This window comes from Neolamprologus multifasciatus, chromosome 22, assembly GCF_963576455.1.
Source record: "Neolamprologus multifasciatus chromosome 22, fNeoMul1.2, whole genome shotgun sequence".
In the NCBI taxonomy this organism is placed as follows: Eukaryota; Metazoa; Chordata; class Actinopteri; order Cichliformes; family Cichlidae; genus Neolamprologus; species Neolamprologus multifasciatus.
In genome coordinates this window covers 12,982,123-13,008,791 of record NC_140459.1, presented here as the reverse complement: position 1 = coordinate 13,008,791, position 26,669 = coordinate 12,982,123, and the positions used below count along the sequence as shown (strand labels likewise).

General features: G+C 40.4%; 1 protein-coding gene and 2 long non-coding RNA genes across 8 annotated transcripts in view; 2 read left to right on the top strand and 1 right to left on the bottom strand.

The window, feature by feature from the left end:
* Nucleotides 1-26,669, bottom strand: part of LOC146493076 (uncharacterized) — a 423,488-nt gene that overhangs the window by 114,231 nt on the left and 282,588 nt on the right. The gene's annotated exons all lie outside the window — the stretch shown is intronic.
* LOC146493077 (RNA-binding motif, single-stranded-interacting protein 3-like) overlaps nucleotides 1-26,669 on the top strand; it is a 307,462-nt gene that overhangs the window by 41,693 nt on the left and 239,100 nt on the right. For all 6 annotated transcript variants that reach the window (XM_085148672.1, XM_085148676.1, XM_085148674.1 and 3 more), the window contains exon 3: nucleotides 26,182-26,418. In XM_085148672.1, coding sequence (XP_085004798.1) covers nucleotides 26,182-26,418 — 237 coding nt within the window. The remainder of the gene's footprint in view (nucleotides 1-26,181; nucleotides 26,419-26,669) is intronic.
* LOC146493079 (uncharacterized) lies at nucleotides 11,800-23,742 on the top strand. The gene is made up of 2 exons (XR_014871949.1): nucleotides 11,800-12,604; nucleotides 12,651-23,742. It is a non-coding gene; the product is annotated as an uncharacterized LOC146493079 (long non-coding RNA).

Sequence of the window (26,669 nt, the reverse complement as noted above, 5' to 3'; positions counted from 1 at the left end):
TACATACAGGTTAAATGTTCCACTAAAAATTCACGTGTTCTCCTGCATGAATTATCCATTTGCCAAGAAAAACCATTAATTACACCTGAATTATCATATAAGTATCCTGCAGACCTATACATTAGGCTGAAAAAAAATTTCATTTACTTTTTTTTTTGTGCAATAATAGAATTCCTTATAGCTGCCTGAAGCACATCCATTCTAAATGAGTCTGTCTGCCGCAGATGCTCTCGGTAAGTGATGTGGGGTATTATACAGAGTATTACTTAAGCCCCCAGAGGCCTAACCTAGGTCCTAGAAATTGCATGTGTGTTTTGTGTTTGTATGTACGTCCAAATTTATGTGTGGTACGTCTTTTCAAGTTTGGGATATTCATGCTTATGTGGGCAGAGCTCCCTGCCATATGTCTCTCAGGTATCCTGTTTCTCAACCTAAACCAGGCAAAGGTTTGATGCAAATTACCAATCGTAACAACAGCCAAGCGTAACAACATAAATATGTATCGTGCAGTAGTATGCCTTTGAAGAGACAGTGCCCATCTTATGAGTTGAGAAAGCAGAGGAGGAAAAAACTGTATGATGGAATTTAAGTGTGTATTTCTGTGAAATGGGCCAGGGGTGTTTATATGGTTTCCATGCAGCATGACCATGGCTATTAGTTTCTGGTTGCTTCTATGGGGCAAACCACAAGAGCTATTAAAAAGGAAGTGGGTCAATTAATTTAAGCCGGATATGGGATCCAGTTGCAGACAAAACACAATAGAAAAAACAGACTGGGGGGGGGGGGGAAAGGACAAAGAAAGAAATGCATAGAAAGCATGTCTTCATTTTGGAGAGATTGAGGCAAGTTTTATTCAGCTTGTTTCAGCAAGACTGTGAAAAAGAGGGTGCTTAGATTACCATAATTGAGCCTCCTATCAGATCCCACGAGTCTCTTATGTTTACAGTCAACGATGGAATGACAACAAGCATCGAGAACGTAGGAATGCTGCTGTAGGGATTTTTAAGACAAGGAAATGACTGAAATTCCAAGTTACATCCCCCCCTTGTAGAGAGGATCTATTATCCTCATAATACAGAGGATACTGTTGAAACAGTCATACGATTCAATAAAGAAATAATAAGAAGTTTGCTTTCCCACTTTGTGCATATAATCTAGCTCACGATTGAATGGCTCATCCCTGTGCAGAAAGTAAATCCACCCAACGATTGTGGAGGGCAGTATCCTGCTGTTTACAACAGGGCCGGGTCGATATCCACGGGAGGCGTTCAAATAAACAAACCATAAATGCCGGGGCTTTTGCCGGCCTCCAAGATCATGGCTGTAACAATGATTAATTTTAACAACCTGAGCTAATTGTCTCTGAAACTTTAGTTAATGGCAAATATGATCTAGCCGTGGGTGCTTTTCTCTTCTGTAATGAAGAATAATGAGCAATGGAATTACTCCTGGCACCATTTTTTTTTTTCTGTCAGAGATTTGTAGAGAGCACAGAGGCCAGCAGGATGTTAGTCCGGGAATGAAGAGATAGACTTTGTCTGTCTGTGTGTCTGTCTGCAAGGAAGGAAACGAGCAAGGAAGGAATAGAGACTTGTGCTTGGCTTGAAATCAAATCTGAACCTCCTGATTAATGCGAGGGAGTTAGCCTATTGCCTGTGTGTTTTTCATCAGCCTTGTTTCTTTACCATGCCCTGCTCCTTGCTGCTCACAGGCGGTCTGTCACATCTCACCCTCTCGGGAGGCTTCCCATGAAGCGGCAACGTTTTCTATTACGCTGAATACCGATATTGTCGGTACCCCTCCTCGTCCTTAGACTCCTACTCCTCATCTTCTCTCTATCTTCTCTCTGTTTACTGCCAGCCCTCTTTATCTCTCTTTCTATGTCTCACCCCCTTCCTGTTTGCCTGCGCACATAGAAATGTATAACACCGGTGCTGCTGTAGAAAGCAGCTTGGCCTCGAGCGGTGTCTGTGATTCGCCTTCAATCTTAGCTGTGTGCTGGAACACCACCTGAGGCTGGAGATGAGACCTCTCCACAAGTGGCAGAAGCTTAAACGCCCTCTTTTATCTACACTATCTCTCCCCTAGTGAAGCGAGGAAGATCAGCGAGAGAGGAAGGACCAACCTGATCCCTTCTAGCTCTAATCAGACAGAGAGATGTATAGATAAAGTGTGGCGGGTCTATGTGGAGGAGGAGACCTTCAGCACATTCAGACAGCATACTCCGTTGTCTTTATGATTCTATACCTTGAGAAAAGATATCAAATCAGTCTAAAATGTTTGTGCTTTTTGTGTTGTTTTCAGCTGCACGCACACTGCCTTGTGTACAGAATAGAAGCTTTGTTCTTCCTACTCACTTTCTCTACTTTTTGCTTCTTTCCCGTTGTTTGTAGGTGGAATGCACAGCACTAGTAAGGCCAATGTAGACTTTTCTAGAAATTTCTGTTATCACATTCCACCAAGGTGCAAAAAGATCCTGACCTTTAACATAATCACTCTAACCTATGCAGCATCTGACACACAAGGCACAAGCGCATCCATATTCTCAATAAATATATTTAAACTTATTAAGCCATTGGATTGAATATGGACATCACACAAGGGATGCAGTTAAGTGAGGGTCACCAACCTAGAACTAAAATCAAATCCCACAAAGGCAACTTTGCTAGTGAAATTGTTTATATTTCTCCAGAGTTTTTTAAGGGAAGTTGTCAGAAGTGTTTTCTCAGTGCATTCCAGCATATGCAGAGGGACCAGTTCAGGTACCCCTTTTAACAGTGAAACCAAGTAAGCCACAAGCCGTGACATGGTCTGACTTTCAATCCACATTCCTGTGTGAAAGGTTTTATAATCTCTGTGAGAAGGAAAGCGGAGATTCTCAATTTTGTCATTACAGGCAGATTTACAAAACTCACACCTCTTTCCTTTATGGGCAGTTACATTTCTAAGTTAATGTGTTTTGGCATAAACAGAGCAGTAACAGTTGTCAGCTTAATAGAGAGAATGTGAAAGCTTGAAAGGAAAAAAGGATTTAATGGATCAAAAATATGTGGCTGTTTTCCAAAGATTTATTCTTTCCACATACTGTACTTGTCTTTGATTGCCCTGTAGCCTTTCAGAAAACTGCGTTCATCCAGTCATGTTTCCAGTGTGGGTCTATGTGACTGGATCATTTCAACTTAAAACTTCACTGTTCCTCAAGGGAATGTTGTTGGCAATTATACACTGGTGAATCCAGCCAGTTTGTTGGCTCATAGCAGTGTGTACTTCTGCTGAACAATAGCTACACTCCAAATGACTCACGCAGTGCACGTCTCTGCTTGGCCCTGTTTGCTGCGATGTACTGGAGAGGGTCGTTGAACTTGAGGATGAACCTTGAGGAAATGAATGTTCAGAAGTGGAAGCCGCTTCACTGTGCTTTAGAAAAATTGCAGAAGTTGAACTACTTGATGCAGGTCAATAGTACTTACAATAACTTGGCTTTAAATAAATGATGAAGATCTTTGCTTAGCAGCTCCAATCATCAGACTATTCGCAAACAGTCTGATGCTAAAACTAATTTGTGAGCAGTCTTGACCATGTGTCAACATAAAGCCAAACATTGGGTGTCTGCTATTAAATGAGTGTTAATGAGATATTAAATTACACTTTTCATCCATGCAGATTGGCTAATATCCCAGACATAATCAAGCAGCAACCTCCGTCGAAGAAAAATGAAATCAGTGCTGAAAAGTACAGTGTGGGAGGACCACTTCAGCCAGACACAAAGACAGCTAATTTACCCTTCAAATGGCAATGGCACATTGGCTGCATTTATCTTCTATATAGAATTATAGAATAATACAATATAATTCAACTCTTCTGCCTCTTCTAAGGAAATTCTAACTATCTCTATGCCCAAACAGTTTTAAATTGTTTGGGAAACAACCCCATAAATAGAAAAAATACATTGAAAATATTTTGTATCTATTCTCAATAAAAATTCAAGAGACTTTCAAAGAGGCTAAAGCTAAAGCTACCCAGAGCTCAGAAGCCATCCAAAAGCCAGCAGCCTCGGTATGAGCAAAGGATCAAGGCAGTCATATGAACAATTATGGAGTTAAAGAAGAAAACAGTCAATGTTATTTGATGTGGTTAAGTTAGAAATGTACTGAAAAATGATAGAAATACCTGACGTTTGTTTTGTTATTGAAATGTGCTGTACCTACTTTTGTTTGTTAAGGTAGAATGTGTCAGGTAAAGCTAGAGGTACGGCAGCTCATTTCTAGGTATATATTTGTACCTCTTTCTAGTAGCAGAGTAAAAAAGTATTGCTATTAGTGTTATTATAACACCAGTATTATTAAAGTATTAGTTGTGTCCTTGGATAAGACTGAACTCAAAAGCTGCTCTACAGAGTTGCCATTGGCGTGTTTGAATGAGTGAACGAGAAACCCAGCTCGGAGGTATGCTAAGTATCACTTTGAATACCACTAAGGTGGGAAAAACCATTTACCATTTGCTTTGGATAACCCCAACACACTCAATTTCAAGTCAAATAGAACCATTATCTTGAAAATAAAGGAAGAGTTCTTAATTTTCACTTCATTAATGTGCCTCATTTTTTAAAGTGTGGGATAATATTAATGTGTGTTGCCACTCAACATTTAATTAATCCTGATCACCTCAGGATATTGTGCTTCCACTTCTCTTTAAAGCCATTCACCAAGTGACCATTTATGGGTAAAGTCTCTCACTCTGTTTATCTCTCTTTCTTGCCCCCTCACTCTTCCGCTGACTTTAGTCATTAACATCTTTATCTTTGGAAAAACACAGAGCTTCTGCAGAATGTTTCTCTCATTTTAAACCTTTTGAGAATCCACTAATAGCACGACTTAACTGGATCCATTCTCAGTCTCTAGTATGGAAGAATTATGTCAGTCTGACTTTGTTGTGTCTTGTTACTACTGCAGTTGCCTCAAGTTACTCTTTAGATCTCACGTTTTCTCCTGAGCTGATCACCTTAATAGCAGACTTTCATCTCTAAATGGCAGGTAATGCTGACAGTTTTTCATAACGATCATGGTCATTTACACAGATTTGTGGTCTCGTTTTTTTCTATTAATCTGTTCACATTTGAGTGAAAGGTTATTTAGCAATATGCATAATTCATTTCAGTTATGCAAGTTGAATTATTTTGTCAGTCATCAATGTCTGATCTGTAAATTGCAAGTGGGATGTGTAATTGGAGCATTTGGATTTAAAAACTAAGTTATTATAAAATCCATTTTCTTGCTCTGAAGAACAAGGAGCTCCATGCAATTATGCAAATATTTAAGTAACTGGCACTTTTTTACTAATTATCCTCATAATCAGTTCTGAGCACTTGTAGAAATATTACATGAGATTTAGTACACAAGTGCTACCTGTGTCTGTAGAAGGTCCAGTTGATTATAATGTTCCATTGCACTTATTATTAAAAGTGTAAATAATAATAATTGAAATTAATTATTAATAAGTAATGTCTTTATTTGGGTTATATAGATAAATCAAACTTTAAGTATCAAACCACACCCAGTTTGAATGTGTTTATGAAGGTTATTATTATTATTATTACCAGCTGAACTGGCTTGTATCAAACTTTGTACAGTCACAGTTCAAAATGTTAAAAAAGAAACATTTTATTACTAACAGTGTGGGACCATTAATAAGTAGGAACATGTAACTTATAAGAAAAGACGGCCCCATTCCATGGTCATCATCATCTATTTACATCGATTGTTATAAATGGTAAATGGTAAATGGTCTGTATTTGTATAGCGCTTTACACGTCCAGTCATCCACCCATTCACTCTCACATTCACACACTGGTGGAGGCAAGCTACAGTTGTAGCCACAGCTGCCCTGGGGCAGACTGACTGACTGTTATGCATATGTTCTTTCTGTTATTTGTAACCTATTCATCAGCGTATAAATCATATGCCTAAATATCTTAATTACTATTAAATATTATTTTGAGCAGTGTTTAAAACTACACTTTTGTATGGTCACTAAAACAGGAAAGGGCATGAATTTAAGCATTTTTGCCACTGGGCAGATACTTTAACCTCATAGGGGCTTTTAATCGTAAACATAGAAATTAAGATGGAGATGACTGAACAGACGAGGGAAAGCTGCCACGCCTGCCGTTCACAGAGATTCATTGCAGACTTTTATGTCAGTTGTGTTTTTGTTTTTTTTGGGGGGGTTTTTTGGTTTTTTTTTTTTGGGGGGGGGGGGGGGGGGGGGGGGTGTTTGGACATAGCATGCAAATGTGCAGAACGACTCCCTTCTTCTCCACCATCTGTTGCGACCATCTTTCACCCTCAGTGACTGGTGTGGAATAGTGACGAGGAAACAAAAACTTGCCCATTGTTAAAGCTTGATAACCATTAAAGTGTGTAACATGCACATAAACATGCATATACATCTGTATGCATATACAGAGAGAAAGACACTGTACTTTTTAGATCAAGTAAATATTTTAATCAATTACCAAAGTCATGTTTGAAGTTCATTTCAAAGTCAGGTATATTATGTTTATATGTGCGTTGTGTTTTTAAAAAAAAAACAAAAAAACAAATTCACTGAATATTTGTTGACTAAAACTGAGTTTAATGAAAAAAAAGTCGTAATTACAATATTTGCATGACAATATAGAGATAATCATTTTTGACATACTTGTTTTATCCCTAGTCTGCATTGTCGTCAACATGGGATGTTGTCAGATTGTTTACTCCTGAAGAAATAACTGACAACCTCAATACCCCAATCTGCCTCTCAGGTCTTTAGACATGCAGCGTATTGGATGGGCCATTGAATAGAGCCAATAGTCTTTTAGAGGCCTATGGGAGGAAACAGGAGCACATTAAAAGTGCTGATGAATCCAATCAGGCTGTTTGCAGGCATCCAACACAGATATGCCGGTGCACTAAGCAGTGGTACTCATGGGCTTAATTAGAAGGATGCTCGTGTATTGTTTGTTTTCAGGCATTAGTAAAGTCTGTGTGTCCTGATAATGGAATTGGCTGGGAAATGGAATCGTTTGGCCCTGCCTTCATGCTGCTAGGCCTGATACTGCTTGTCAACACCATTGTTTCCTAACCCTCCTGTGGAGCCCCTATCGATGTCAGTGAAGGAAGACTGCTCTGCAGCAGCCAGCCAACCCCTCAGCTGGAGAACTCAGATTTGCCTGTTAGCTAACAAGACCCTCCATGCTGGAGAGTCTTTTATATCAGAATCTACCTCTAATTAGCAGCTACAGTTCTCCCCTCCAGCCTGACACCTCAGATCATGCCTGCCATTGCATGTGTGCAGGGTGTTTTATTTAGCTCTTCAACACTGTGCTGTAGTGCATCACACTATGTCTTCATACCTCAACTTTGTGACCTTTTACTCCACCCAAAGGCTGATGTGTGAAAAGCTAAAGAACTCAGCAGGTAGTTTGACTAGTGTCTTAAATGAAGGGTTGTAGATATGAGGGTGTAAATCTGAGACGTTACATTAATGGATGTGCAAAAAATGTGATATGAATTATAGATTTTCATTTTGGTAATTATAATAAATATTTCATTGATATTTTATTCATGTCGCCTTTTATGTGTTTATTCCATCAACTTGAGTCGGGATTTTTACATTTTTGTGGGCCATGGAAATCTTGGTGGCTGTGGCTCAAGCAGTAGTGCATGTCAACTGTTTAGAAAGTTGTTTGTTTAATTCCCAATTTCTTGAACAAGGAATTGGACCCCAAGTTGCCCCTGATGCATCTGTCTAAGTATGTCTTTGTGTATGTTAGGTTAAAAGTGCATGAAAAAGCCACTTGTGTGAATGGGTGAATGAGGCTGGTAAATAAGAAAGTGCTTTGAGTACTCAGCTAAAGTAGAAAAGCACTGTATCTCTTACAGAGATGAAAGCTTTCAATCAACCCCTCAAAATCCTAGCACTGGTTTACCAGGCTTGGTCTTTGCATTGCTTGATTATGTGGCCTGATGTAGTTTTTAGGCTCACGTGAGCATTTTTTTTAAAATGCAAACCTAATAAGCTAATCTGTGCAGAAGCACAGAAGAATGAGTGGTTCTTAAATTTCAATTGCAATTTAATGACATGATATTAGCAAACGTTAACAAATGTGGAAGGGAGTCATCAGAACACACAATCGTTTGCAAATGGTCCCTTTCTGTATATACTTAGTTTAACAACACAACACAATTTTATAATTTATAGTAGATTATTTTGAGTTGTGGTTTGTGGATTTGTGGGGATTCCTGTAACCCACTTTGAGAAACCACTATCGTCTGTGTATAATTTCATCATAGATGGAGCTATACAAGGAACTTCTCAAATGGCCCATATTTGGTCTTGCCCCCTAAATATCTATGGATGTGTGTTAATGTTAATATCAAGTTAAAAGTTTGTTATCTGTTTGGCATATACAGTTGTTTTTTTTTTTTTGTTGTGTCATGTACTTTGGGATAAAAAGATATTTGTAACCATTTCCTTTTGTCTTGGGCTACTTTTCCTGTAATATCTGCTGACATGACAGTGGCTGCTCATAGTAGATTAGTTAGAACATCAACCAGCCAAGCTGCCCACTTGATTTGGAAAAAGGAAGCTTAGGAATTCTTTCTGTGGGTGAGGCAGGAATTCAATCAGTCATACTATGGGGCTAGGAAACTGGGCATCCGATACAGTTATGCTTCAGCACTTTTCAATTTGGGCTTGGACTGCTCCAGCCTCTGGCCTGTAGCATATTGTTAATGAAAGTCACATTAGGCATCCCTGTCATGCTAGTCACTAAGGAGTAGGTTTTATAGCTGAATAGGAGGCAAATGTTTCTAGTTGTATTGAATACATCCATCCTACTCTGTTTGACTATTCTAGAAATCCCAACTGCCTGCTGCTTAAGAATCACATAGGATTCTAAAAATAATCATCCGCCTTGTTTTAGTGGGCTTTCAATTTGCTCTTGATCATTTATTTATCTGCCATTTCTCTAATCAAACCTTCTGCCCTTTTCTGTGTCTCTGTGTCCTGGCCCAACCCCTTTGCTATTCATGAGTTTCATGCTTCTGCCTTCTTGCTTAAGCACTTGCAGTGTAGAGGTCATGGGTTCCTATATTTATGCAGGGAGGATTAGATGGATGTCTTGGATTGTCTCACAGTGTGACCTCAACCTTTACCTGCGTGCCTAATACAGTTATTGCCTGGTTTTGCAGAGCTTCAGTCCTTAATAGGGGCTCCACAAAAAAGGCCATTTGTGAGTTTGTTTTGCTTTGACAGAGGAATTTTTTGTCATGTTTGGGTAAAAACATTTATAGAACTTTTATGGTGTACATTCTTTTTGTTTTGTCCCCAGACGTTAAAAGTCCATAGCAGGAAAGTGTCTGGACCGCTGTTGACCTGTTCAAAGACGATTCCAAAAACAAACTGAATTTAGCTCATTTTGTTCGACCTGAAATCTTCCCTACAAATGGCTTCTTGACATCCACCTTTTCAATAAGACCATTTCAGATGAGGCTTTAGTGAACAGTAGCTGGATCAACTGCGGTGCAGATGCATCTCTTATGTTCTGTGTCAGGTCTTTGCTGGAATTTTTTCCTGTTTCTTGAGGACATGATTTAAATCTGCTGTAGATACTTTTTAAGCTTGTTGCTTCTTTTTTTGTTTACTTATCTGGTTTCCTGTTTTTGAGTAATAGTTTCTTGGGAATCATCTTGTAATGCGAAAATATTATTTTATTCCTGCAAAACTGTCCTTTTCATCTAAATAAATGGGAACAAATTATATTTTTATGATAATCTGCTCGTAACATAGTGTCTAAACTATGTCCAGAGAAAAACTTTGAAAGACCTTCAGAAAGCCTGGAGAACTGTTTCTCAAGCTTAAAAATTGCAAGAGTGGTTTAGGGCTTTTGCACAGTACTGCCTAATCAAACACATTCTCTCTGTATTCATGTAACATGTCTGTTCAATGTAGGTGTTTTTTTGATGTGTCATATCAGTTTCTTTTGACATGTTGACAGCAAAAGTCCTGTCTTTGGATTTCACTTTAGGGGCCCCGTGTTTTCCTGGCTCTTCGCTTGACTTTGTTGTCTATATCATGTCACTTCTCTTAACCAGTGGCTCCATTTTGAAACCTCAACTGCCAAAACGTATCATACTCATTCATCTGCCTGAAGGACAGGATGCACAAAAGCAGGACTGAGTGACCACTGTGGTTAGATTTGGATGATAAGGTGAGATGGAAAAAAGCTTTTCTGCAGCACATGGAGGCCCACACATGAATGTCAACAGTATATACTGGCTAAATATGCGTAATATGAATAGTTAAAAGTCATATTTGAGCAGCAGCTTAATCCACTATTTAACAGCTTAATAAAACAGGGTGGAACGTGTGGAAATTGTGACGCTCCATCTGCGTTTGCCTGCATGGCCTCACTCAGCCGCAGAGAACACAAACTGCTGTCAAAGGATTTGTGTTGTGCAGTGCAGTGAAACGCATTTTGCCCGTGAAAACTTTGACCACGAAACATAAACCAAAACCTCAAATGATAGTTTCATTAGATCCTATGAACTGAAGGAAGACTTGTGGTGTGGATTCGGAAGCTATTGCTGTTTTTCTAACTGAATTACAGAGATTGATGGCTCCGACTAGCATAAATCATGAAGTTTCTTAAGCTGACTCAGTGGTCTCGGGCGCACCCTCCCTGCTGTTTTGTGATTTATGGTTAGTTTGGCCATTTGCTGAATGTTGGTGAATACTTTAGTGTGCATCAAATCATTTGGCCCCTGAGAAATGACGACAGGAGCAGAAAGTAATGTTCATTAGTTGACAGATCATTCTTTTCCACACTGTGCATGACATGATGTCCACTTAAAGGCAAATTCCAGTATTTCTAAGCCGGATCTTACTTTATCATTTTTTTGTAGTTTACATTATTAATAGCGACAAAAAAACACAAAGTTGGAAAAAATAACCAGAAAGGTTTTTGAAGGATCTCAATGTGAGGCTTTGAAATATGTATCTGCCACTCTATGGCTAAATACAGAATTATTGTTTGCTTACAGTTTTTCTCAAATGCTAAAAGACATTTCACAAACGTTTCCACCATGTTCCCCAATGTCTAAACACAACACCCTTTTCTAAAGCTACAAAAACACAACCACACCTTTCCACTGCAAAACTCAAACGTTCACACCAAAAGAGCAGCTCGAAGCTTTCAAAAATGTAAACACTATACACATCATTACACACTACAGCAAAACAATTGAAAACACAATGCCCAATTTGTGAGAAGGTTCTTTATTTTATAACTGCCAATGTATATTTTTAGAAACCATACAGTAACGGATCGTCGTAGATCTCTGCAGAGGATTAGGCATTTAGATTTGTGAGTTTCATATGAAGATTAAATCTATAGAAAATCCTGCATGTACGTACACTACTGTAACACAACTCAATGCAAAAACAGAATCTATTGCACACAGCAGTACTCCTGAAAACATGATCAGGGTGTGAAGTTTTTTTATTTACGTTATTCACACCACACACACACCACAATCACTGTGCGGCATCATGTCGCTGAGGTGCATCGGGCCACATCACCTCATTCACATCGCAGACTATATTGTCTCTTGCCAGGCACCGCGGGAAAAACGCCCTGGAATGGCGAATCCATCCTTGGAAGGCCTCCGCGGGGATGTCAACACAGGCCAGCTCCATTGCCCTTAGGAAGTTCTCTCTTGTGTATGGTTGTCTGTCATAAACCTTCCATCCAAGTGGTCACTGTTAGTGGTGAACCACTCTCTGATTTGGTTTGTTCTGTGGAAGCGGACATTGTCCCAAATGATCACATAAATGTGATGTGCGGGCCCAGGATGGTGTTGTTGGCAGTTCAGGAGGATGTCTTTTAGCTCCTCTAGGAAGGTGAGGAGACGTTGGGTGTTGCAAGACCCAAGGACAGCATGCCGGTGGACAAGCCCCTCCAACCCATGGCCGCACCAAGGGTAATATTACCCCCCATTGGCCAGGGATCTCAGTGATGGCTCTTTGGCCAATGATGTTATGGCCTCTTTGCCTTCGTTTCTGCAAGTTGAAGCCAGCCTCATCCAGGAAGAGGTACTCATGAGATCTGGCCATTGCGTCCAACTGTAATATCCTCTGTGAAAATGTGAAAGTGCACAGATGTTCAGAACAACAGTCAATCAGGTAGCACAGTATTGTCCAGAAGTAATGTAGGCCACTGAGCAACACAGTATGTCCACTAACTGTACTGTGAACATGGATGTATACTTACTTGCGCATACTTGTAACGTAGGTCTTTGTGTCGCGCAGAGTTGCGCTCAAAGGGAACCCTATAGACCTGTTTCATCCGCGTCTTTTTGCGCCGGAGAACTCGGTCTATTGTGGCCAAGCTGACATCGTCAATGCTCTCAAAGTTGACATTATCGGCAATGACTTTGTCTCTGATCTCCCGGAGTCATGTGTTACAATACAGTCACAACCAATTTGAAACCAATAGACTACTTTTACAGGTTTGTAAAACTGTATTGTGACAAAGAAAGCAATCGAGTACAATACCCGTTGTGTTGTCTGAATGCCCTGATAATTGTGGCCACGGTGAACCTACTCAGGTTTGGACAGACTCTTAGTCCTGCTTCAGCCATTGTCATGCCATGGACAGTGACATGGTCAATGACTGTTGCTCGCAGCTTGTCCGTAATGATGGTGCGAGGTTGTCTTGCTCTCCCTCCTGGACCTTCATTAGCAACAGGTGTCTTCAATTTTGAGTTGTTGTGTGTAATGAATGACGCCAGGTGTGTTCATTGTGTTCAAATATCGCTGACTATGGCAAGCATGTTGCATCACATGAGCTTTCGTTTGAGAATATGAGCAGAGTTCTTTTGCAACTTGTGTTTTAGCAAGGAAAGATGTGTTTAGATTTATGACAACGGAGGATTGTGTTCTGTGAATTGTGTCTTCATGTGACATGTGTTTATGATATTGGTAAATGATGGCTAGATTTAGTAAATGTGTTTAGACAACTGGTCATTTGGTTTAGAGGATTGGCTTTTGTGTTTTAGCCTTTGAGAAAAACTGTAATATAAATACAGCAGCACGGCCAATCGCTTCTACAAATATGATAACGAAAAAAGTACACTTTGAAGGTCGGTCTGCTCGGTACACCACCTGTGCCAGATGGGTGGAAACAAGTGCCTTTATACACCAGAAAATAGACACTACTCATGAATAAAATTGCAATCGTGTCTTAGATGGCACCCCTTAAAACACATTCTTTTCTGAAGTGTTAATATTGGTGTCTGCTACACTGAGAGCCCAGCAGCTGTGGCATACACCATCAGTAAAAGCGTAACTGAAAGAATAGTGCTAATAAATAGCTGCACACAGGTAGAATGGCAGCTGAGTAGAACCCCCGCCAACAAAAGCACTGCTGCACATTTAAAAAAAGATGGATTTTCAGCTAAGGCAGCAGACTTTTCTGGAAATGGTATGTTGTCACTTAACAAAAGGGTAGCACACAACTTCATCATCGCCCTGTTGTCCATAGGTAGTCAAAGTTTATTCATAGGTGAGCAGTTTTCTTCAACTCTAACTTTTAAGCTGTTTTCTGAAAGAAGTAGTCCTGGTTCAAAAAAAGACAGAAATTTTATTTTAATTAATCAATACCAAAAGGTTATACACGCTCTTCCTGTTACAAGGGAGTTTTCCTTCCCACTGTCTCTAAGTGCTTGCTTATAGAGGGTTGTCTCATTATTATTTGTTGTAGTGTCTTTACCTCACACAGTGTAAAACACCCCGAGACAGCTGTTGTTGTGATTCGTTTGCTGAATTGAACTGTTTACTTAATAAAATTGGTGCATAACTGAATTAGCCCTTCATATTTTTACTGAAGGAACCATCTTTAAACTAATCTGTTGGTTCTTAATAAGTATATCTGGTAAACCATGGTGCTCTGTCACTGGTGTTTGAATCAGGCTAAAAAATGCAGCCTATACATTATTTTTGGCTGCTTTAATGTTTGTCCCTTGACTGCTTGCCTCCCATTTATCCTCTCGTGCCCTGTGATTATTGTGATGCGCTTAGCATCCTGTCATTTGCTGTTCCAGAGGAGCATGTTCTCATGTGCTTGTGGCAGGACACAAGAAGACAATCGGCACAGAGGTCTGTCACTAAGCAGAACACATTCTCGTTGCACTCCACAGCTGCAGAGCAAGAACACGAGTGCTCGCAGTTTATTAACTTAGTTAATTACTGAATGCACAGCTCAAGTGCCTCAGCTTTGTGTATTTTGTGCTTTTAACTGTTGATTTGGATAGACAGCTATGCGGTTTTAAAGGCTGTTTTTAATCTGAAGATTAAATTTATAGCTCTTGTTTTTATCAAGCTAATGAAGAAATTCCTACCAACAAGTTTAAACAGCTAATCTCATTCTTTCTTATGAAGACAGGCAGGAGGAAACATTTTTCTCTTGCCTACCAACGGGGTATTCCCGGAGAAAAGATAACACATTGTCTGACAGGTCGTGGTACAATCATATCACAGCACCGACCTTTCAAAACAGTGACAGTATAGCTGTCTAGCCTTCTCAGGGGGCCAAGAGCCACTGTTCTGACATGTCCCTGAGTCAGCGGTCTAGAGAGAAGCTGGAATGTGGTCATGACTGTACATGTGTACCCTGTGATGCTCGACTGGGGTGCAGAGTGGCAGGATCACTCTGTTTTATACTAGAGTCTTCCTTAAGTTGAATTAGGGAGATAGAGAGATATTGCAGCAGTAGATGGAGCGTGAGATGCAATGTGGAATTCTCCACTCTTACAGTACATGCTGTAATATATTAAAAAGGATAATCTAAACACTTCTAATTGAAAACAATGCATTATTCACCTTTATTTACTATATTTTTGGAAAATACTCATAGGTAAAAAAAAAGTGGCCCATCTTTTTCATTTGTTTAAACCTTAAGATCACCCACTTTTTTTCTTACCCAGGGCATATGCTTGCACGTGGATAAATGTGGTTTATGATGGTTCCCTTTGCTGAGACAAACCTAGGCAAATAGGAGGAGAGTGATTATAAAAGCCTGATCCGATTCTTAACTGAAGAAGACATTTTGTCTCCTTTATGCGGCACACGCAGTAATTGTCTGCTCTTCTTTAGTGGAAATCAAAACAAAGCCCAAGGTTTAATAACGATCTGTGTTCATAACAGCCTCTCACAGCAGTACATCCTCAGCGTTTCAGCAAAGTCATATTGCACAAGGCGGCCTCATATGGGAAACTTTCACAAAACTGTGTGCTCGTCTCTGAACTATACAGTTTTCATCTGAGTGGGGAGGGAAGACTTTATTGAATTTAAAGAAAAATGATAACATCATGTGGAGACAGTGTGCAGAGAAAATAGACTTTTATCAAGAACTGTTGTTATTGGAGGGCTGCAGTGTTCGCTGACTTCGTTGCAACTTGGTTTGTTTTCTTGTGCTCTTGTCTTAATTCTTCATTTCCAGCCACCCTAGGGATATGACGAAAACAACAAAACAAAAATAGATTTCAAGCATGAAAGAAGAGGAGATTAACAGTACAGGGGAGAATGGTGTTTTATGTCTTTTGACCTTGACCCTTTCTGCAGGTCTGCATGACTGTGTTTTCATTTATGTGAGAGGTTTGTGCTGTGCGCCCAGCAGCTTGTGGTCTTTTAAAGCAGAGTATGGCAAATGCTCTTTGCTTGATATACGCAAAAAATCTATGCATTTTTTGCAGTTTTTCAACCCACCAAAGTCAAAAGTTTGTACCTGCACGGTACATTCTGTAATCGCTGACAGATGTGTATGTTTGAGGGTGGTATCATGTTTCCTTGAGGTGGAAGGGGTACAGGCCTAGAAATAGCAGCAGCAGCAGTAGGCAGCTGGGGCCCGTGTCATCATGAGAGGTGCTGCAGCAACCAAGGCCCATCTGGAGGGAACACAGAGCCAAGGACACTGCAGAAGAAGGGGGAGGAGAAGCAAAGATATGATGCAAGGCCCCTATCATTGCCCTTCTCACTGGATATTTGGAAAAGCAAAGACTTTCTGTCTTTAGGTTTCTGTCTTCTTTCGTACTTTCTCTTTCTGTCTGTTAGTTTCTTTCTTTCTTTTTGTTTCTTTTTTCACTTTTTCTTTTCTCTTTTTAATTTAATTTAATTTATATAGCACCAAATCCCAACAGTAGTCAGCTCAAGGCACTTTATTGCAGGATAAAGACCCTAAAATAACCATTGTCTCCTTTTCTTCCTTTATTTCTTTTTTCTATATATATGTTTCTCTCTGTCTTTCTCCCTCAGTAAGTCTTTCTTTCTGAGAGACTTAATCCCTGACAGACAGAAATGGAAGACTTTACGTCACCTCAAAGCCATGCTCGTCACCTCTCATCTTACGCCCCCCCCCCCCCCCCCCCCCCCCCCCCCTCCCATCTTCTCACTTTGGCCTGCTGGGACAGTGTCAGTGACAGAAGCACAGCCAAACCTAAGTGCTGCGCTGTCTCACCATGAGCAAAGCTGTGCAGACATGAGTACTACCACCACACATTCTGTTGTCCTTTTATGTAACATGTAGGAATGTGCAATAGAGATTACAGCAAGAGCTGGTAACAAATGTCTTTTTTATCTGTCTTGACATTTTTGTGAAATGAGCCATGTTTATACATCAATGCATTTCACACTTTGTTGGCTCATCTGGTATTTACTTTGGTAAAATTAAAGAATGGACAAAAGCACAATTAGGCTTTTTGCTCATCCATTTGTCAATACTAAGATGTTGCTATTTATTTACTGAAAATGTCAAAAGTAAAGTAGATAAGAGTTTTATATCCGCTTTATTACCCAAAGCAATATGTAGCTTTATGTATCTTTTGCAGCTAACAGAACTTTTCAATAAGAAGACTGTGTAACGAGAAGAATAGCTTTGACAGTTTCAGTAACCATAAATCAGCTGGTAAAACAAATCCAAGTGCTTGTTATAGATTTAGTGTCAATTATATTCGTCAGCCCCTCGCCCCTTTGACCATACAGACCTGTGCTCACTTAGTGATCATGTGTGGCTATTTCTGCTTTGTGTAGGTGTTGTTTTAATGGCGCACAGCACTATACAGAGCTGGGAATTTAGTGTGCTGGACTCACAGGCTTCAGGCAATCAGGGGCATCCATCATCCCCGCAGTTTATAGTGTGACAGAAGGAGAGAGAGAGTTGACCACATAGAGAGAGTTAGAAATACACAAAGAGGAAAAAAAGAGAGAGGGAGAGAGACAAAAGGAGACATTGACAGAGCGACATAAACAGACAAAGTGACGGAACCAGAGAAGTGGGTGTATAAAAAGCATACATAAAAAGAGGGGTAAAATGTCAGTGTAAAAGCATTTGTCTGGAGGTGTGATTCACTCAGACACAGCTCGGCTTCCCCAGTGGGTAAACAGCTGTAATCATAGTTCAGCAGCAGACATTAACAGCCTGTCTCTATACTGCTGTTAACGTGTTGAAGTACTGTGCATTCATCCTGGATTCCTGTAATTCAGAACTCAAGTGCAGCGCCTGCTGTCACAGACATAATAGTATCAGAAACAGGCGAAGCTACAGTCAGGAGTTTTTAAAAAAATATATATATATATATATATATATTTTTTTAATCTGATTTAATATCATCGTTATGACTCCACAGAGTAGAGTGACATACCTATGAGATCAAATCGTGCATATGAGAGTGCAGGTTTTGCATGGCTTCAGCCGGATCCCAATAATGAGACCACCCTTAGTCCAAATTGATTTAAAGTAAGGACTGCAGTGCACCCAAACTCCACCAAGTTTCAAGTAGATCCCATGTCATCATTTGAAAACAAAAAACAGACATACTTATTTACTTAAACAGATTTATGGCGATATGCATGGAAACGTGGGTATTGCAGCAATGAGAATTTCCTTAAATTTTGTTATGCCTGTTGTTTATTTATTTTTTATGCTCTCAGTAACTCCTGTAACGGTTTAACCCCATAGAATAATAGGAAAAGAGAGCACAGCAGACAAATTCTACTAAATTTGTCACTGGTAGCAGCCCTTGGGAATAGCATTTCCCTAATCTGACACCCCAGGGGAGAATTTTGGTAGGTGTTAATAAATCAGTTTTGTGATGTGTAAATAATTGTTGGCTTTATACACAAAGAACAAAATTAGGGAGAGATCATTATTTCAAAAATGTAACTTACGTTGATAATGCAAAATGAAATGGTTTCCCATGGTACGATATGTAGGCAGCACGGTGGCACGGTGAGTTCAATTCCACCATCAGGCCTTTCTGTGTGGAGTTTGCATGTTCTCCCCGTTTTTGCGTGGGTTCTCTCCGGGTACTCCGACTTCCTCCCACCGTTCAAAGACATGCAGCTTGTGGGGATAGGTTAATCGGATAATCCAAATTGCCACTAGGTGTGAATGTGCGAGTGAATGTGAGTGCGAATGGTTGTCTGTCTCTGTGTGTTGGCCCTGCGACAGACTGGCGACCTGTCCAGGGTGTACCCCGCCTCTCGCCCTATGACAGCTGGGATAGGCTCCAGCGCCCCCCGCGACCCTGAAAAGGATAAGCGGAAGCGAATGGATGGATGGATGGATGGATGGTACGATATGTTTTGTTGACCCCCATCCATCTATCCTTCTACCCCACACATACTTTGTTGTCCTATGCAATATATAATAAATTCTTTGTACCCTTTTGTTGATTTAACACACATGTATATCATTTTTGAAGCACTTGGTGAAACGGCTAATGCTAAAGCGTTTTTCTGGGAGTTCACCACACAATCAGTCCGGATGGTGAGTCTTCTTGGATTCACTGAAATGTAAGAGAAACTAGTTTAGATGCAAACCCGGTTATGATTAAAATTATTTGAAGATGAATGAGGTTACTTACAAGTATGTGAAAATCTCCACATAGATTGCTACTCTGCTTCAGTCTACAACAGCATGAAGCAGAAAAATTGCTGAAAAAGAGCAGCAAACGCCTTCATTGATTATTGATTGAAAATCTGACTCAAACTGACAAATTGGCTAATGTGATGAACTGTCGAATCCATCCTTCCCTAGCCCTGTATTAGGTTTTCTACCCTCCCTGAAGTACCCCTGTGTATAAATGTTTATCTACCCTCTCCGTGGAGGAGGTGAACGCTTCTTGTAGCTGGTCCCAGAATAGTGGGAGTTCAAGGGAAGGCGGCAGGAAAAGGAGTACTGTGTACTTTGGGTATCAGTTTCATGGTGAAGGTTTTATCAAAATCAGAATTCTTCAGCTTAGGCTAACAGTAATGTAACTTGGCATGATCAACTCCCATTTCTTTCTATTTGCTTCCCATAGGAGGTCAAGATGCAAATTTAGGGCTCTACATCCGCTTCACAGCGGCAGCTGCCTTTAAGTTCATCAGAGCAAAAACATGTGAGAGGCCAAGGAAAATATTTGGTGAGACGGGGAACAGACACAGAATGTTGTGAGGTTTGCTTTGAGCTACAAGCGCAGAAAGGTCATATTATTGTTCATCAAAGATTCTTTGGTAAATAAAGACTCATTCAATAAATATCTTTGCTTCTGGCATCTATCCTCTTTTTTTGTTGTTTTTTTTGTCTGTCTCTGTGACCCCTTTTGCACCTCTATTCCCTACCAAAAGACTATATTTGGTATGAAAACAGGTTAGGAGTCCACTTTGAGCTTGAATACACAAACCTGGTGTCAAACCACCCAATAGCTTGAAATAATATTGCAGCAGGAAGTGTACGCTGTGAATCCAGTTCATCTCCTGAGATTAGAGCAAAGTCTCTTAACAGGTAGGGTCACAGCAGTTTGTTTGGGGACTCCAGTCAATAAAGATTTTGCAGCCGCGGTGAGGTCAGTGCAGAAATTTTCACAGTATACACCACACTCCAAAGGTTGTAATGCTTGTATAAGTGGCTGTCAGCCATCACAAGTATAATGTCACACTCTGACCCTGTTGCCTTGGTTACCACCTACCGCGTGGCCCTCCAGACTTTCATCAGAAGTGTTTTCTTAAAGCGTTGATAGAATAAGCAGAAAGAGAGAGAGAAGCAGAGGCAGAGTTTTGTTCTTGCCAGTCCTTTTTGCCCCAGTTCGAGTGATTGTGGAGGCCACAGGGGTAACTTCTCACTTGCTTTTCAACTGAGAGCAGCCTGAAACCTGTCAGACGTGTCCCACGTGCCAAAATCTACACATGCCCTGCCACCGCGTTGCCTTGGTTACGATTGAACTCGGTCCGCAAGTACTGGAGAAAGAATGATAGCGAGTGAACAGGGCTTCCATTTGTGATCTTACTAGGCGGAACTACGGGTGACCCAGAGAGCCTGTCGTATCTCTGTCTCCTGCATTTTACCAGGAGTGACACACAAAACCTGCATGTTTGGCAGCAGGAAGCTGACTTGCGTTAAGGGATGAGGACTGGCAAAGGAGATGGACTTGTACAGAAGAGGCCATTTCACGCAACACAGCTTCCAGGAAGTCAGTCATCAGAGATGCCAAAGGAAAGCTGCATCTCTTTCATAGCTGGCCAAACAGAGCAAGCATGCGTGGAGGACCCTCTTGAAAACAATGTCCCCTAACTGATGCCATCTGGGGTGACTTTCATTGTCACAGAGCCTCTCATTCTTAATTCATTTTCCAATTTCCAAAAAATGCTTTGGCACTTGGATGTGTAGCCGTTTGTCATGTTTTGGAGACGTAATTTTTGCTCATTTAATCCCTTTTTAAGCACATAGCAGTTTTGTGCCAGTGGTCATTCGTCATTCTGCGTGGGCCTCATGTAAAATGGCAATATGGAGGTGACATGAGAAAAACACGCCTTTTTGGCAATACTCTGGGCTTTTTCGAAAACAAGCACAGAGCCAAGATAAAGCACAGATAAAGCACAACAGGAAACCAGCACATTTGAAACTGTGTTGTGGGAAATCCACATTTCTGCCTGCATTACCGAGCATTAGCAATGGGGCATAATGCCCTCTGGATGAACAGATAATCACAGCGCAGTGTTATTTAATGTGTACAGTAAGCAGAGTAGGCAATGAGACAATATTATTTCTCAAAATTTGGTATTACACCTTGAGCTAAAGGGTATGATCAAATTTAAGGAAACTCGTAAGGGGGAAAAAAGCAGTGTTTTGCCTCAAGGTCTTAGATTCATCTTATAAGAAAGTCTGTACACACCATATTTTTGTAAAACTTTCTTTACTACAAAAGCCATGTGATGTCTTGGTAATAGGGCACTGATTACTTCCTCAACAACTTCCCCTTTATTTTTTCTTCTGTTGTGACATAGATTTGGAAATATTTCCAGTATACAAGGAGTCGTTCTGTATGACCATCCTTAGTGGACGTTTCATAATAGTCGTAGGTCACAGAGTGTTCACAGAGGGTTGATTCCAGAGGAAACAATGTCTTTCTTTCTTCTTTTTAGTTCACGAGTTATAAAATAGGCTAAAATAAAATGCTGTGGCAAGCTTCCTTCTCCAATACTTAGAGTGGCCATTACAACCAAAACCAGGTTAGATTTATGTATTTCTTATACTGGAGTACATTTTTCAATTTAAGTACACACTCTATGCATTTTATTTTCATTAGAGCTAGCAACATTTTTCTAAACTATACTGCAGCCTTTGTGTTGCGTCAGGTTTGTGTTCTAAGATGACAGAAGTGGCTCCCGGTACGGTCTTCTGCTAAGAAGAGATGCTCTTCTGCATACCTCAGTTGTAACGAGTGTGTCATTTTTGCCTTCTTATCAGCTCAAAGCAGTCTGGCCATTCTTCTCTAACCTCTAGCATCACGAGGCATTTTCATTTAGAGAACTGACTCTTGGACACTGGATGTTTTCTCTTATTTGGTTCGTTCTCTGTAAACCCTGCAGATGGTTGTGTGGAAAAATCCCAGTAGATCAGCATTTTCTGAAAGAGTCAGATCAGCCTGTCTTGCATGAATAACCACGGCACATTCAAATTCACTTAAATCTCCTTTCTTCTTAATTCCGATGCTCATTTTGAATTTCGCCAGGTTGTCTTGACCAGTGTTCACATGTCTAAATACACTTGAATGCTGCCATGTGATAGGCTAATTGGGCAACTGTGTTAATGAGCTGTTGAAAATAATTAAGTGGCTAGTGAGTATAATTTATTTAATGACAACTGAGCTGAGAAAGTAAAAATAGAAAATTAAAATGAAATTAATAAAAAAAAAAGCTACTCTTTTTGTGCCAACTGAGTTAAATAGCGGTTTTCCCATAACACCTAACAGTAATGCACATTAAATAAAGACAGACAAGAGAGAGAAGAGTTCTGTAATTCAAAAAGGTCTGTCCCCTGATGCATCTAACCATGCCCATATCACCGGGAAGAGAGAAGAGAATGGGGAAAATCACTTAACCAGAGAAACATGGACTCAGGAGAGGTGCTGCGCTCTGGTTCTTCTCTACGTTTTAATGGATCCGCAACACTCACTCACTTGTTCACGGCTGAAAGAAAAGCATTATTTTGCATTACTTGAATCTTCAGTAATAAATGGTGCTGATTATTCCCTGGCTTGCTGAAGTAGTTAGTTTTTCTTTTCACTTAAACCATGCCAGTATCTTGCATCAAAAAATAATGCACATCCTCTATTTGCAGCATGTATTAATGTATTATGATTTAAAGCCTACACGCTGGATGAGACATTAATATGTGGATTTTCAGTGGGGCAGCACCAAGTTACCTCCATTAATACAGATTTTCTTTCACTCAGTTTAGGTAATTTCAGATGACCTTTTCACAAAGTATGACAAAACAGCATAAAATGTCCCAAGAAAAGCAAACATAGTTAACATTTTAATATTCTCTTCATTTGATCTTTTTCTGAACTTTCTGTATTATCACATTATACAAACAATATGTGTGTGGGGATGAGCTTTTATTGTAAAAAAGTAATATGTTTTGCCCTGTGGACCTACATAGCCATTAGGTATTTTGCCAAAAGAATGGGTTGAATCATATGCAGCAGCTCCAACATTTTTTACTCCCTAAAACCACCCGTGTTCACATTTAGGTTAAAACTGTTCAATCACATTCAATTCAATTCAATTCAATTCAATTCAATTTTATTTATATAGCGCCAAATCACAACAAATGTCGCCTCAAGGCGCTTCATAGATACAGAGAAAAGCCCAACAATCATATGACCCCCTATGAGCAAGCACTTGCAAGCGACAGTGGGAAGGAAAAACTCCCTTTTAACAGGAAGAAACCTCCGGCAGAACCAGGCTCAGGGAGGGGCGGCCATCTGCTGCATAAATGCATGAACTAGTTTTTCAGCGTCACTCTGAGACAGGATATTTCTAATTTTAGAGATGTTGCGCAAATGGAAGAATGCAGTCTTACATATTTGTTTAATATGTGCGTTGAAGGACATATCCTGGTCAAAAATGACTCCAAGGTTCCTCACAGTGTTACTGGAGGCCAAGGTAATGCCATCCAGAGTAAGAATCTGGTTAGATACCATATTTCTAAGCTTTTCAGCGCCGAGTACAATGACCTCAGTTTTATCTGAGTTAAGAAGCAGAAAGTTAGTGGCCATCCAAGTCTTTATGTCTTTAAGACATTCCTGCAGTTTAACTAGTTGGTGTGTGTTATCTGGCTTTATGGACAGATAGAGCTGGGTGTCATCTGCATAGCAGTGAAAATGTATGCTATGTCTTCTAATGATGCTGCCTAGGGGAAGCATGTATAATGTAAACAGAATTGGTCCTAGCACTGAACCCTGTGGAACTCCATAATTAACCTCAGTGTGTGAAGAGGACTCTCCATTTACATGCACAAATTGGAGTCTATTAGATAGATATGATACATGATAAGAATATGAATTAGAGCTAGCATTAATAAATAACTGCTAAAAATCAATTAATCATATATTTTGTTTTGATGATCCAGCATTGATTACGCAAGTCCTGAGATAGATTTTTACATGACCCTTGTGGAAAGAGACTTATTAAAAGTTGCACACAAAGGCTGACAAGTGTAAATGTATTATAGATGATAGCTGGCTGGAGTAGCTGCCTGCCAGTCTTGACTCTCATGTGAGTAGTCTCTGTGTGGATCCACTGCAGCTTCCTGCATTATCCTTACTCAGGATGGTTAGATTTACAGTGAAACCATTACAATTGAGTTTCAAAGAAATGCATAAGCTACCACAAAGAAATGTGTAAGCCAGCAGACAGTATATACACATCTGTTTGCCAAATATGTAAAAGCCTCCTCCTTAAAAGTGGAAAAGTACCTGTAACCAGATACTTTTATAAAATGCTGAAATATGGGCAGACTGTAGCTCTCTGACAAGCCGCTGAAAATCTGTGACATGAATCTCAGTCTGGGGACCGATGCTGTATTCTAGTCAAGAATGTCAGGACCCTTGGATCTCGGGCTCGTGTAAAACACAGCCCTGCCCTATCATATAAAGAGTGAATCATCCAAATCGCCTTTAAATGTATTAAACATGTTTAAAATTCATTGAAAAAGAGTCTGTAACAGAACATCTCTGCATAGATGCTTTAGTCCTAAATGCCTCCTCATTGCCTGAATGATCCTCATTCATTAGACCAGCGGAGGTTGTTGCACGACTTGGGGCAGCACTTAAACTCCATGAACTGGCGAATATTTGTGTTAAAGTAGCGTCTATGGCCACGCAGCTTAATGGACCATACCGGGGGCCGTCCTTCCCCTCTGGCTTTTACAGTAGCAGTATAACATTGTGTTAATGTCTCTATAGCACCCAATAACTTCCATCAGCGAGATCCAGCTCGAAATGCTTATTTGTTGTTGGTACACTATATCCTGCCCACACACGGTTTCAAATTCTGACCCTGTGACTAAGCCTTTTATCTAAGCCCTGAGAGAAAAGAACATCTCGGTGCGTTTCATATGTTTGTTAAAAGGGGGAGGATGCTTTATTTATTTTTTGTTTTTTGTTTTCCAGCTGTAGTTTCCATTTTTACATGGGTTGAAACCTGGTGATTCAAAATTGTGCTTCGCATATTTCTGTTTTTTCCCAGCGCTTTTTTGGTTTTATGACACCATTGGGCCTCATTTTCCACCATGTAGTGCTGTATAAATGCATCTATTCTGCTTTGAGGGGGGGAACAGATTCCTCCTGTTTTTTATTAACATGAACCCTAAACCTGTCATTGTATGTATTGTATGAATTAGGCTGAACTTTGGCTTACATTTTCCCCCTCCAGTTCTTTAGTGATGAAGAATACAAAACTGGAAAGCTTTCTAAGCACAGCTGCCATCACTCTGCTCCAGTAACCCCTGTGTGGGGTGGCCTCTGACCTCAGTGAAAATCCAACAGGGGCTAAAGGGGACTATTAATGTTCACTAGTGATGTACAGCTGTGCTTCATTCAAGGTGGTTTGCTCTGCACACAATTTGCACATGCAAATTAAATTCGTGGCAGATGGTCTTAAGATTGCATCATATTTTATATGTTTTACGTGAGGGAGTGAACTCTGAATTAGAAGAGTTTGCAGATACCTGCAGTATTTTCCCTAGGTTTTGTTAAAATGCCATGGATCGGCATGTGTGCTCTCTGTGCCCTGTGTGTCCTGTATTTCTTCTGTGCTCCACTGGCCATGACAACCGAGGTAACCCATCTCAGAGCTGCATAAGCCAGACTGTCAGCAGATTCAGCCCTGTGTTTCCTGGACCCTGTTGATACCCAATACTTAATGGCATACTGGGAAGCTTTGTTGCGAGCCTGTAATCCAAGAATCTTATCAAACCAATCAGCGCTTTTCCAGCAAGAACACATCTCGACCGTGACAGTAGGAAGTTTCACAACATCTGGTGTTGGGTGGGGGCAAGAGGGAGTTGCGTGAAAAGAAAGTGAGAGAACAATCTTGATGTTTTGGCATGAAGTCTTTAGATCGACACCACATCCTGCTTTTCTTTTGATACAGGTCAGTGAGCGAGCAGTTGGGCAGTCACTGCTCGCCGGCATTTTTGATTGTGATGTTTTGGATGCCAATGTTCATCATTGCACTCGCTTAGAGTTTCTTTTTTCTCTCTCACTCTTTATCCAAAACTAACTTCTTTTCTTTCTCCCTGTTGTTTCTATCCAGCCGTCCTTCCAGCCCAGTGCAGCAGTGAGAGGTTTCCACGGCAGTAAGTCAGCAGCCATGGGTCCAAGTCTTGGCTCCAATTGGACCACTGGTAGCAGTGGTGGTCAAGGGGCCTGGAGCGGGCCTTCTTTCACCCGTGCAAGTCTGCAGCATTATATATCTCACCAACAACAACATGCGCAACACCACCCTCAGTCCACGCACACTAGCTACGCTTACTGCCCAGCGCATACGGCTGTGAGTACAGTAAATTTCCTCTGTGTCTGCACCTCTCTGTCATTTCTAGCTGCTGTGTTGCAATAATTTCTTTGAATACCAAGAATGCTCTTCTTGTCTCTCTCTCGCGTTGGAGTCGATTGGTTGCAGTTACCATCAGGGAAGCTCTTACGCACACAGCAAATTCTTTCTCCATTTCCTCCTCCCACTCCTTTCTTTGTCTTCCGCTTTAATCTTTGCCTTCTTTTTCTCAAACCCAAGTATATCACTTC